Source organism: Pyrus communis, chromosome 10 (genome assembly GCF_963583255.1).
Source record: "Pyrus communis chromosome 10, drPyrComm1.1, whole genome shotgun sequence".
Lineage (NCBI taxonomy): Eukaryota > Viridiplantae > Streptophyta > Magnoliopsida > Rosales > Rosaceae > Pyrus > Pyrus communis.
Genome location: NC_084812.1, coordinates 3,976 through 16,240, shown reverse-complemented (window position 1 = coordinate 16,240; position 12,265 = coordinate 3,976). Strand labels below are relative to the sequence as shown.

The following is a 12,265-nucleotide window of genomic DNA, read 5'->3' as shown; positions in this document are numbered from 1 at the left end:
TAGTGATTAAAGATTTTTTAATAAAGAGGAGGGCTTCCTATCCAATTTTAGTCACACGCTGGTACCCAAAGCCTTTTGCGGCACGCAGACCCTTTGTGTGTAACGCCCCTTGCCGCACGACTGACTCGGAGAGTCAGGACCCTGGGGGAGGACAAGGAGGCGGATTATAGTTTACTTCAACTCTCTCTCTCTTTCTGTCTCTACTTTCATATTATCTCATCAGCTCCAAGTCTCAAGTCTCAACTGAATCTAAGATCGCAGAGCAATGGCGGCCATAAGCTCTCTTGTTGTAAACGTCCCCCAAATCCGTCCGTCCCGGAGAATAAGCAGAGACGACGACACTTATTTGAATAAGCGGCTGAATTCGGTGGTCTGTATTCGCCGTGCTCGTGGCCCTCTTACCCCTTTACATATCAATCGTCTGTCTTTACTTTCTCCAACCAGGTAATTTCATCTCTCTTTCTTTCAAATCCTAGCTTCTGCCTTAGGGGTTTCTATGCTTTCTCTCTTCCTCATAGTCCTTGTGTGTATTCCTAATCTTGATATTTATTCTTGCTGATTACTCTTGACTCGTAATAAATGCAACATGTCAATTGAAGACTGCTTTTCGCACCCCTGTTTCTGCCAATTTTTGGTATAAACGCCGATTCTAAAACAAAAACAAAAAGTGCACAACTTCTACTATACTTGCTGCTTAAAACACCATAATTCAATCTTAATTAAGCATTCGTTCTTGTTTCATTTGACAAATTCTTCAATCTTCTTAATTTATTGATTCTTCCAATCTTGATTTCAAGGGACTCCATTTGTGATTCATGTCACTTGCGATTTGATTTTGAGGTAGATTGTGTTTGTTGTTTGCTATACATATGCTGTCCCTTCCATAGCGAATCCCTCTATGGAAGGGCTTTGTGTATAGAACAAGTATGACTGGCTAATCTTTTTTTGCAATTTGTTTGTTTCAGTTCAACCCACTTAAACCGAAGATAACATGTTGACTACTATGCAATATGCAGCTCACTGCCAATTTAACATGTTTAATAATTATGTAGTATGGATGTGAATATATTGTTCTTGTGTTAGAGAATGTTCCTCTATATTATACATTTTCAGTGCCCTCTAGATCAGTCTCATTGACTTTCGGCCCTTTTCTTGTGGGTGAAAGGCGTCTACTTGAAGCTGCTGCAGGTAGATCAGGTGTACATAGAAAGAAGATTAATGCTTGGGAACAATGTGTCTCCATGCTTGGAGAGCCAGTGACTGAAGCACTTTTTCCAGGAAAGTATAACTGCATTACTAGCTCTTTTTGCCAAAACAACGGTCGTCGTCGCTGTAGGACATCTACACCAAGTGTCTTTAATGACAGAACTTCTTTTTGTTTATCCAAGCCTAAACTGGGCAAAGTTGCTGTAAGTAGAACCCCCCGAGTTTCCTTCTGTTGATGCATATTGTTACTCAATCTTGCATTTTATGCCTTGTGTTTAACTATTAGCTGGTGTGTTTAGATATGTTTGTACCATATGTCTATATTGTGTGTGCATTCATGATTACATATTCGAGGTTCGGAAATTATTCTCATTTGTTTGGTACACTGGTGGGCAATTCCCTGCAAAAACGGTTGAGAAATTATTAATACTAATATTAATGTGAGAAAGAAACTATTATTTTTACGTTTGACATTACAGATTTACAATGATGATTCAGCTCAAAACAGCAAACTTACTGTTCAGTTTGATTGAATTGCAGAGCCACGTTCTATGTGGGTTGCATTTATGCAACAATAATTTAAGATGTGAAATGAGTTGTGAAACTTAAAGTGTTTCAGTGAATTTTTAAGAAAGTTTGCGTTCACAAAACAAAATGTTTTTACAACGGTTTAAAACGCTTTTAGAGAGAATGTTTTTGGGTTCCAAAAACACTTGAAGTGCTTCCTGCAAGAAGCACCAGTTATGTGTTCTTTGTAGGAAGCACTTCAACTGCTTTTTCAGGATTCACTTGCATTTTTACTAAGGATTGGCTCCAAAAACATTTTCACCAAAAGTGTTTTTAATCATTTTAGAAGCACTTCCCCAACAAGCCCAATTATCAGTGACTTTTAAAAAAACTTTCATTAGGAAAATAACAGTTACTGGTGCAGTTGAAGGTTCCAATAGGAAATTTCTGCTCTTGCTTTCAATACAGCCTTTTTTTTCTGACTTATTGTGGTCCATATAATTTTTAGGGCAAACATGCTCATGTTTCATACGCAACCGTGGGCCCAGATGAGCCACACGCAGCAAGTACAGCCTGGCAAGATGGTATTCTGGAGAAACAGGAGCTGGATTTATTATATCCTGGAGTCGAAAAAACAGAGTTAGAGGGGTTTTTAAGTTCTGAAATTCCATCTCATCCAAAGTTGTATCGAGGGCAACTAAAAAATGGGCTGCGCTATCTGATCTTACCAAATAAAGTTCCGCCAAACAGGTTGGCCTCCCTACAGGACCACTTATAATTGGTTTATGCTTTATGGTTATGCTGGAAATGCAAAAGCCAGGTTTCATGTGTAGCTTACTTATAAGATAATCTCATATCCCTTACCAATAGAGCACATTTGTTGGAGTTTAGGTTTGAAGCACACATGGAAGTTCATGCAGGATCAATTGATGAGGAAGACGATGAGCAAGGAATTGCACATATGATTGAACATGTTGCTTTCCTTGGAAGTAAGAAACGTGAGAAACTTCTTGGGACAGGGGCTCGATCTAATGCTTACACTGACTTCCATCATACAGTGTTTCACATCCATTCGCCCATTAGTTCAAAGGTCCTTTTTCGTTGCACCAACATTATTGAGTTTTTGTCATTTTAAGTATTTGTGGATTTATGTATCAAACAGAACGAATACATAGCTTTAAGGATCTGAGAATGAATATGTAACTATTTGTTTCAAAACTTTGTTATGTTTTTGCAAGAATAGAAAAGACTAATTCACCTTAAGCTAATATGTTATCACTCTTACAACCTAGGCCTCTAAACATATTGACGATTATATGTTGCTCTCCAGGATTCTGATGGTGATCTGCTTCCGTATGTACTGGATGCCTTGAATGAGGTATGGATGATTGATTTTTCTATATGGGCTTAGGTATATTCCTGGGTGTAGATATATTGTACATATTTGTATGGACTTATTGTATTGTTTTCGATTCATCACTTCGTTATTTTCAGAATACCATTGTATAATCATCTATTTGACAGAAAAATAAAATTAAATAAAAAAGACTGAACTGGAAGTTGATAGCTTTGAGTTTTATTTACTTGTGCTTCATGCATGTGTACAGATTGCTTTTCACCCGAAATTCCTTTCTTCTCGTGTTGAAAAAGAACGGCGTGCGATTCTGTCAGAATTACAGATGATGAATACTATAGATTATCGCGTTGACTGCCAGGTTTGACTGGGGAATTTTATTATTTTCTTAAGCCGGTTAATAATTTTTTTGTTCAGCTACATCTCAACTTTTACTCGTTTGATCTTGGGTGCAGTTATTACAACATCTGCATTCTGAAAACAAGCTTAGCAAAAGGTTCCCGATTGGGTTAGAAGAGCAGATTAAGAAGTGGGATGTAGATAAAATAAGGAAATTCCATGAGCGTTGGTACTTCCCTGCAAATGCAACCTTATACATTGTTGGGGATATTGATAACATCTCAAAAACGATTTACCAGATTGAAGTATGAAAGAGCTCACTTATTGAATCATTTATATCCTGTGTAGCTGAGTAATTTGTGTTCACTTTTAGAGTCATAAGTAGAATAAAATTAGTTGCTTTATTGCAGGCTGTCTTTGGACAAACTGGCCTAGAAAATGAGACAGTTCCTGCACCTGCTCCTAGTGCTTTTGGTGCAATGGCTAGTTTCCTTGTGCCCAAGCTTTCAGTTGGGCTGACTGGAAGTTCTTCTAATTCCGTTGATCAAGCTAAAATCTTTAAAAAGGAAAGGCACACAGTTCGTCCTCCTGTGAAACATAATTGGTCACTTCCTGGAAATAATATGGATTTGAAGCCTCCACAGATTTTTCAGCATGAATTGATTCAAAATTTTTCATTTAATATGTTCTGCAAGGTATAAGGGGTTTTGTAGAGTTGCATTAATTACGTGCTTTAAAGATTTAGTTACCCCTCTCTCTCTCAATAATATTTGTTATGGAACTGCTGCAGGTTCCTGTGAGCAGGGTTCAAACATATGGTGACTTGCGAAATGTTCTAATGAAGAGAATATTTCTGTCTGCTTTGCATTTCCGGATTAATACAAGATACAAGGTGCATTTTTAGGGTTACGAGCACAATTTCTAGTTTCCATCATGAAGAAAGTCACCACTTTGCTTTATTGAAAATTTAGCTGTTTTATTTATTGTTTTTTTGTGTATTGCTAAGAACAATTAGCTTAATTAAAGGGAAAAAAAAGATACAGGTAAAATAGGAGAAGTCCATCAAAATCAAGGTAGTTTCACCTTCAAAGCAAAATAAAATAATTTACTTTATTTTTCCAACCAAACAATCCACAAAAGAGCCAAGATTGCACACCACCAGAGTTTTCTATGAAGATATTGTAGGCTGAGTATCCCATTTCTGTAGGTCGTTTTTGAGTGCTAATAATCAGTTACCATCTATTTCTTTTTAAGTGCTAATATCTGAAATGTTCATATTTGTATACCCAAAATCCTGTCATGTACTTAATTTACGTATTTGCTTGAGAAACCTTGCAGCTCTTTGTAAGTTTGCTAATCTTTAGAAATGACAGAGTTCAAATCCACCATTTACTTCAATTGAATTGGATCATAGTGACTCTGGAAGGGAAGGTTGTACTGTCACTACTCTTACGGTAACTGCCGAACCCAAAAATTGGCAAAGTGCAATTAGAGTTGCTGTACAAGAGGTTGGTCTTTCTATCTTGATCTGCCGTACACTTTGGAAAGGAAGTTTGTTTACGATTTTCTGAATGTAGTTTACATGTCAGTTACATATGTTACATAACTCATTTGTTATATTTTATTCGGTGCAGGTTAGAAGGCTCAAGGAATTTGGTGTTACTAAGGGTGAATTAACTCGCTATATGGATGCCTTATTAAAAGATAGTGAACATCTGGCGGCTATGATAGATAATGTGTCTTCTGTTGATAATTTGGATTTTATTATGGAGAGTGATGCGCTGGGGCATACAGTAATGGATCAGAGGCAAGGACACGAGAGTTTGGTTGCTGTTGCTGGAACAGTTACTCTTGAAGAGGTGATGTTCAAAGTCATTATCATTTGTTTCTGTTACTTGATCTGAATTAACCATAAAAGGCATAAATAAGCATGACTAGATTCTCTCTCAAAGAAAAGAAAAAGGACAACTAGATTCTCTCCCAAAGAAAAAAAAGCACACTTAGAAGTTGTACTTTATAATGCTAATACATGCCATATCAATTTAGCAAAGATGTAGCTGTTACAAATAGGATAGTTCACCATTTTGGACCGCGTGACACATTAGAGTGCTACTTAGGGTCACTTTGGTATATTTTTACGACATATATAAAAAATGAAAGATTGATCTAGTAAGAATTTGTTTAATTTATCATTTATATGATATAAGATTTAATTTATAGTTTATATATTATTAATAAAGATATGTAGTGGAACACAGATGACTTTTTGTGTCTGTTCTTGGTTAAGAACTTGTAATGCAATGACCGCTTTCCGTTGTTGATGGAATCTTGTATTATGGTTCATCATAAATGTAATGGTGTATTATATTTTTGTTCTTTTCTTGGTTAAGACTTTATAATATAGAATTACAAATGACTTTTTGTGTCTTTCTTAATCATAAAGATAATTAGAGGATAAAGTTGGAGTCAATTTAGTGGTCCTGAGCATATATGTATATGTGTGGTGATCCGGGTAACACACACTGTTGGAAAACTAGAAACAGTGATCATGATGATAAAATCTTAATAAGCCTTATTACTCAATCTCCTTTCAAAGTTTGACAAGATTTCATAGAGTTCAAGTTTTACCTGCCAACTTATGGTTATAGGCAAAGAAAGAGTTGATATTATGAGGCAATGTGCACTGAGATTGATGAACTATACCACATACAATTCAAATTTTTGTGTGTAGGTCAACTCTATTGGCGCCAAGGTGTTGGAATTTGTTTCTAATTTTGGAAATCCTACTGCACCTCTTCCTGCAGCGATTGTTGCTTGTGTTCCAAAGAGAGTGCATGTAGAGGGAATAGGTGAAACTGAGTTCACCATTTCCTCTAATGAGATTATAGCTGCTACGAAAGCTGGATTGGAGGAACCCATTGAACCTGAGCCAGAGGTGTCCTTTTATTTTTATTTTTATAAACTTAGCTTTCTCAATTTTACTGGCTTAAGTTTTTATATATATCTATGCTGTCAAATTTATGATTATGGCTGATTCTTTTTCTCTTCTATTTTGTGCAGCTTGAGGTGCCAAAGGAATTGATATCTTCATTGCAGTTACAGGAATTAAGGCAGCAGCGCATGCCATCCTTCATTCCCCTTAGTCCAGAAATAAATGTGACTAAAGTTTATGACAAAGAAACGGGGATCGCTAAATGTCGTCTGTCAAATGGAATTTCTGTAAATTACAAGGTATCTCATCTGATGTTTATATGGTAATGGGTTCATTGATGTGTAATTGAAGATTTGGTAATGTTTTTAAGTCAGTCATTTGTCTTGTGAGTCATGTTCTTATTTTGTGTAAAATCTTAGATTGACAGAGAATCAGTGAAAAAGTGAGCAGAGCTTAATCACGAGATACATTATTGTAGATGATTATGGTGTTTAGGTGTATTTGTGCAGAGTGGAGACTGTTACCAATAATAACAAGTTAAATCTTTGTTCATTATAGATTTCAAAAAGTGAGGCAAGGGGAGGCGTAATGCGGCTTATAGTTGGCGGTGGACGGGCAGCTGAAAGTTCGGAGTCCAGAGGTTCTGTTGTTGTGGGTGTACGAACTCTTAGTGAGGGAGGTCGTGTTGGCAACTTCTCAAGGGAGCAGGTATGTCAATTCCTCTCTTTGTCACAATTATATATATATATGTACATATATCAGATGGATGGAGGTTTTTTTATTTTATTTTATTTTTTATTTTTATAGTATAGCTAAACTACTTAAATAGGAGTTTGTTTCCTCTTTAATAATTCTATAAATTATATATTTGAGGTAGGTTCTTGGTAAGTAAATTAGGTATCATAAATGCTCATTGTGTAAACAAGCATTCACACCTTCACTGGTTGTTGGAAAAGCGAATAGCTGGTGTTTTCTTCTGTATTCTTTGTTAAATAAATATCTAGTAAATAGCTGAGTGCTGCATGTTTGTTATTGTAACTTATTACTATAAACTTATTCTCCCTCCAAGAAATGTGAATTTGAAGCATGCTCATGAGCTTATTCCTTATCATATTTGTTGCCAACTGATGTCATTGAGTTGCAATATTTGTGACTTGCATTTAGTTAATTAGATGAGATCCTTAATCATATACTCAGATTATCCATATGCTGTCTGTAATTATTGTTTAATATTAGGATCTCACCATTCGTTTCACTATCTTTAATTCCTCATTTTGCTGAGATTATGTATCATGTGTGCGAATTGTTTTTATCAGGTAGAACTGTTCTGTGTGAATCACCTGATTAACTGCTCATTGGAGTCCACCGAGGAATTTATTTCTATGGAATTCCGTTTTACTTTAAGAGATAATGGAATGCGTGCGGCTTTCCAGTTGCTTCATATGGTACTTGAGGTAACCCATCATAACTTTTAGTCTCTCTGTTCTGGTATGTGGATTCCATGAGGGATTCTTGTCATTGTTGTTGTCGACATGTTTTGGGCACAATGTTGTAGTAGTTCCTGCTCCATAGGAGTCATCTCATTAGAAATGCATGCCTTGTAATGGGTTAATTTATAATGCATGTTTTCTCACTTGCAGCATAGTGTCTGGCTGGATGATGCATTTGATCGAGCAAGGCAATTGTATTTGTCATATTATCGGTCCATTCCCAAAAGCTTGGAGCGCTCAACTGCTCACAAACTCATGTTAGCAATGATGGACGGAGATGAGCGGTTTGTAGAGCCTACACCAAAGTCATTGCAAAATTTGACATTGCAATCTGTGAAGGATGCAGTGATGAACCAATTTGTAGGCAGTAACATGGAGGTGCGTAATTTGCTGATTTGGTTGTAGTTTTACAAAGTATGCACATGACGAATAATTTAATATATACAACATTTCTCATTATATATGGCCGTGTCTGCTTGTTGTATAGGTAAGTATTGTTGGGGACTTCTCAGAGGAGGATGTTGAGTCTTGTATTCTTGATTACTTGGGAACCGTAAGATCGAAAGAAAATTATGAGATGGAGAATGCTTATAATCCTATCGTATTCCGATCATCTCCTTCTGATTTGCAGTCTCAGCAAGTGAGTACACTTATAGCTTGATGCTTTGGATGACGGAAGTTCTGTAACCTTGAATTGTGCTCATGGTTCATTTACATCCAAGCAGGTATTCTTGAAAGATACGGATGAGAGAGCATGTGCATATATTGCAGGCCCTGCACCAAACCGATGGGGTTTTACAGTCGATGGCAAAGATCTGTTTGAGTCAGTTAGTCATATTTCAACTCACGATGGTGAGTTTATCAAATCTGGAATTAGGTTTTGAATTTGCATTTTATTGAGAGAGGTGTTGTAGCTGTAATTTCTGATGTAGATGCAGAACTGAAATCGGAGGAGCTGCTTATAGTGGATGAGGATACTCAGGATGTGCAAAGAAAACTCCGTGGTCATCCCCTGTTCTTTGGCATCACAATGGGGCTCCTGGCTGAGATTATAAATTCTAGGTAATTTTTTTTTTTGCTCGGTACAAAGCATGCGTGTGAACTTCTAGTTTATCTATGAATGTGTTCATCCTTCTGAATGGTCAGCTATTTATGCGCAAAATGTATTACTTTCCTCTATTGGGTGGAGCACATCTTGGGCAACAACACATTGACCAAAATGATTGTTAAAATAAGAACTCTATACTTTTCTTGAAAACAGTACTGAATACTGTTATAAGTTTGGAGGTGTAATTTTCTAAGCATCCGAAGTAGTACAAAATGGGTGGACACCATGTCATGTCCTCAACTGTCTATTACAGCTTACTTTGGATGGAAGTCTCAAAATTATAGCACAATTTCTTACGCAAGATACCCTGGTTAGGCGTAGCCGCGTAGGCTGAGAGTTGGGTTCTAGTCTCTTTTGTAACCAATTACAAAGAAATTGGGAGATGTTTGCAAGGATGAAGCTGGAGATGGTGAGGGATATTGAAATGATATGGAGGTGGTGATACTGACGATGGCAGATGTGTTTTGGGGTTGGTGATGGTGATAATCCTGTTTTTGTTCATCACATTTTAGGAACTTATAAGTAATTTAAAATACGTCAACCTAAGCTGAAATATGGATATATTTATTGACCTAAACCAAATTTATTATTTGTCTTTTACATGTTACGGATGTGGCAGTAATATTATGTTGTATGCCTTTTGTAGCTTTGCAATCCCTCAACATCAAAACGTAAGCCTGTTAACGTTCACCTAAAAAATGAACAACCAAATTGACAGATTTTGAAGGACAAAATTGGAAACTAACCTTTCTTTTATGGACAGGTTTTGATAATTAATTCAAGATGCTATTTAAGACTAATGTGTGGTTCTTGTTATTTTTATTGGTGGTGAAATATTCTATGTGGTTTTGCACAGGCTTTTTACGACTGTCAGAGACTCTCTTGGATTGACATATGATGTATCATTCGAGTTGAACCTTTTTGATAGGCTGAATCTTGGATGGTATGTCGTATCTGTAACATCAACCCCTGCAAAGGTGTGTATGCTCTATTTGTATATATTCGAGCAGAATAAGTTCTGTCACTTTTCACTCTCTTCACATGTTTAGGTCTATTGAGTATTCAGGTTCACAAAGCTGTGGATGCATGCAAGAATGTCCTTAGAGGTTTACATGGCAACAAGATTTCCCAAAGGGAGTTGGACAGGGTTAGTTTCTTCTTCCTTTTTTTTTTTTTTCTTTTGGGTTTTTTTTTTATTTTTTTATTTTTTATTCTAATAGATTTTTTTATTTTATCATTTTTTAAGTAAAGTGGGATTCTCTTGACCACATCTGTTGTTTATTTACCCAAAATTTAAGGCAAAGCGGACCCTTCTGATGAGGCATGAAGCTGAGATCAAGTCAAATGCGTATTGGCTTGGACTGTTAGCTCATTTGCAGGCTTCTTCTGTTCCAAGGAAGGTAAACAGAAAGGTTCTTTAGTGTTTACAGATGATACTCATAAAAAATATAAGTTGATATTTTTCCTGTATAATAGGTGGCTGTTCAGTTGATCAAAAGATACAAATAAATAATGGCCAATAATCAAATAAACAGTGTGTACATGAAGATATTCTGATTCATAGTGCTATTTGGTCCAGGACATATCTTGCATCAAAGATCTCACAAATTTATATGAGGTTGCTTCTATTGAGGACATATACCTTGCATATGATCAATTGAAAGTAGGTGATGATTCCTTGTACTTATGCATTGGAGTTGCTGGAGCTCAAGCAGTAGATGAAATAACTGGTGAGTCAGACATATTTTGTACTTTGTTCTACTCTTATCAATCCACATACCATAGTTGAAACTTTTAAAAATTCAGTAGAATATAATCAATCAACAATGATTTTTACTTGAGCTAGAGTGGCAATGAGACCTCGAAAGATCTCACCTTTTTCCTCATCATTTTAGTGTTAGTTCCATTCATCAGTTCTACTTGCTTTCTCTATCTCATGAAAACCTGTATTATGCTGCTTCTTTAGAAGTCGAGGAATCAGATGATGGCTTTCCAGGAATATTCCCTGTTGGGCGTGGTTTATCAACTATGACACGGCCTACAACATGACCTTATATGATACTCGCAGTCTCGCATGTATTACAGAGATATTTAGCACTAAGGTATATTCACAAGCTTTTGAGGTTCTCATTTTTCTTCTAGTCTGGCCTTTATGGGGGGAGGGCGCTGGAAAGTACCGAAGTACTCACTTCTCTGAGGCGCTGAAATTTTATCCCGCCGGGGGGTTGCAGTAAAGTCCAATGGATGGCATTTCCCCTTGTATTTTGACTTTACAAATTTGTCAGTAGGTCCAATTGAGAATTGCAGACCACTTGATGTTAAATGTCCTCATTGCCATAGTTGTGGCTGAACAAATTGTATGCAGCTGGTGTGACAATGCCTCATCCACTGATGCTGATTGCATTCCTTGTACAACTATGTGCATGAGGAACTAAAACGGCGGTTATAATTATCAATGTGTTGTACATGGTTGCGGCTAAATCAAAAAGCATTGGGCACTTCAGATTGTAAATTCACGAGCCTTTCATAATTTGTGTAATCCATGCAGTTAACACCCGACATTTGTCTGCAACAGATAAATTTACCTTGTGATGCAAGTGCAACAGTGACCATTGTTTGACCCAACTTTTGATGAATATTAAACCTTCAATTTTACACAAGATTAAAGTGGCGTAAAAGACGTAATTCAATTAGAAAACAATTGCGACCCAAACCCAACTGTGTGTCCAAGGTAAATTACAACTGTGTACAAGGCAAGATAAGCAACGGAAGCGCCTTTTCGTGCCATGGCAAGGCACATAAGGGTAAGGCATGCCGTGGCAAGGCATAGTGAGGCAAAGGCAAAGTGTGATAAAGTGAGAACAGGCTTAGTCGATCATGCCTTAGCAAGTTTTATCTTTGTCATTGGAAGTGTGGCATGCCTTCTTCTTCAGGGGTTGGTGGTGATCGTGCAGTAGGGTTTAGAATAGGGTTTATTTGAACCACCACTAATTCCTTCTTCTCTTCTTGAACCCAGAGAATGGAGCCCTTGAGCTTAAACCCAAATAGAGTTTATTTTGGTAGTTATGACAATAGAGGTGGAGGTGGTAGTAGAGGTGGTATTTATGGTGGTAGACAAGGAAGAGATGATGGTGGATACGGTTAGATTCCTCGAAGTATTCCACCGTCCTAAACCCTTATCTTAAAAATCGAAGGTTAGGGCAAGGCGTAGACAAGCATGTCAAGCCAAACGCAAATCATTCCTTGCAAATTCACGACAAAGACAAGGCACGAACAAGAATGAAATCCCCCATGCATGCCAAAAGCCAAGTATAGATTGCAAGGGCATA

The 12,265-nt window shown here is 37.0% G+C and overlaps 1 protein-coding gene across 2 annotated transcripts; it reads left to right on the top strand.

Moving 5' to 3' along the window:
• The first annotated feature begins 117 nt into the window (after window positions 1-117).
• On the top strand, window positions 118-11,334 carry LOC137748879 (stromal processing peptidase, chloroplastic-like). 2 transcript variants are annotated; one of them, XM_068489070.1, is made up of 24 exons: window positions 118-444; window positions 1,166-1,409; window positions 2,222-2,463; window positions 2,605-2,803; window positions 3,044-3,091; window positions 3,321-3,428; window positions 3,523-3,711; window positions 3,817-4,101; window positions 4,197-4,298; window positions 4,780-4,914; window positions 5,041-5,265; window positions 6,138-6,341; window positions 6,467-6,637; window positions 6,897-7,046; window positions 7,655-7,792; window positions 7,979-8,206; window positions 8,316-8,468; window positions 8,554-8,680; window positions 8,767-8,890; window positions 9,793-9,913; window positions 10,003-10,083; window positions 10,235-10,336; window positions 10,516-10,666; window positions 10,903-11,334. In XM_068489070.1, exons 1-24 carry the CDS (start codon window positions 266-268, stop codon window positions 10,983-10,985), a joined length of 3,789 nt encoding a protein of 1,262 aa, XP_068345171.1. In that variant the 5' UTR covers window positions 118-265; the 3' UTR covers window positions 10,986-11,334. The 2 variants fall into 2 exon arrangements, with proteins under 2 accessions (XP_068345171.1, XP_068345170.1); XM_068489069.1 differs by having other exon boundaries at window positions 120-444; window positions 8,761-8,890.
• The last annotated feature ends 931 nt before the right edge of the window (window positions 11,335-12,265 follow it).

Excerpts from the sequence above, each read along its gene's own strand:
- LOC137748879 (XM_068489069.1), top strand. The coding sequence starts at position 266 with ATGGCGGCCATAAGCTCTCTTGTTGTAAACGTCCCCCAAATCCGTCCG. Across the intron at positions 7,793-7,978 it reads TGCTTCATATGGTACTTGAG|CATAGTGTCTGGCTGGATGA; the intron begins GTAACCCATCAT and ends TCTCACTTGCAG. Across the intron at positions 10,667-10,902 it reads AGCAGTAGATGAAATAACTG|AAGTCGAGGAATCAGATGAT; the intron begins GTGAGTCAGACA and ends CTGCTTCTTTAG.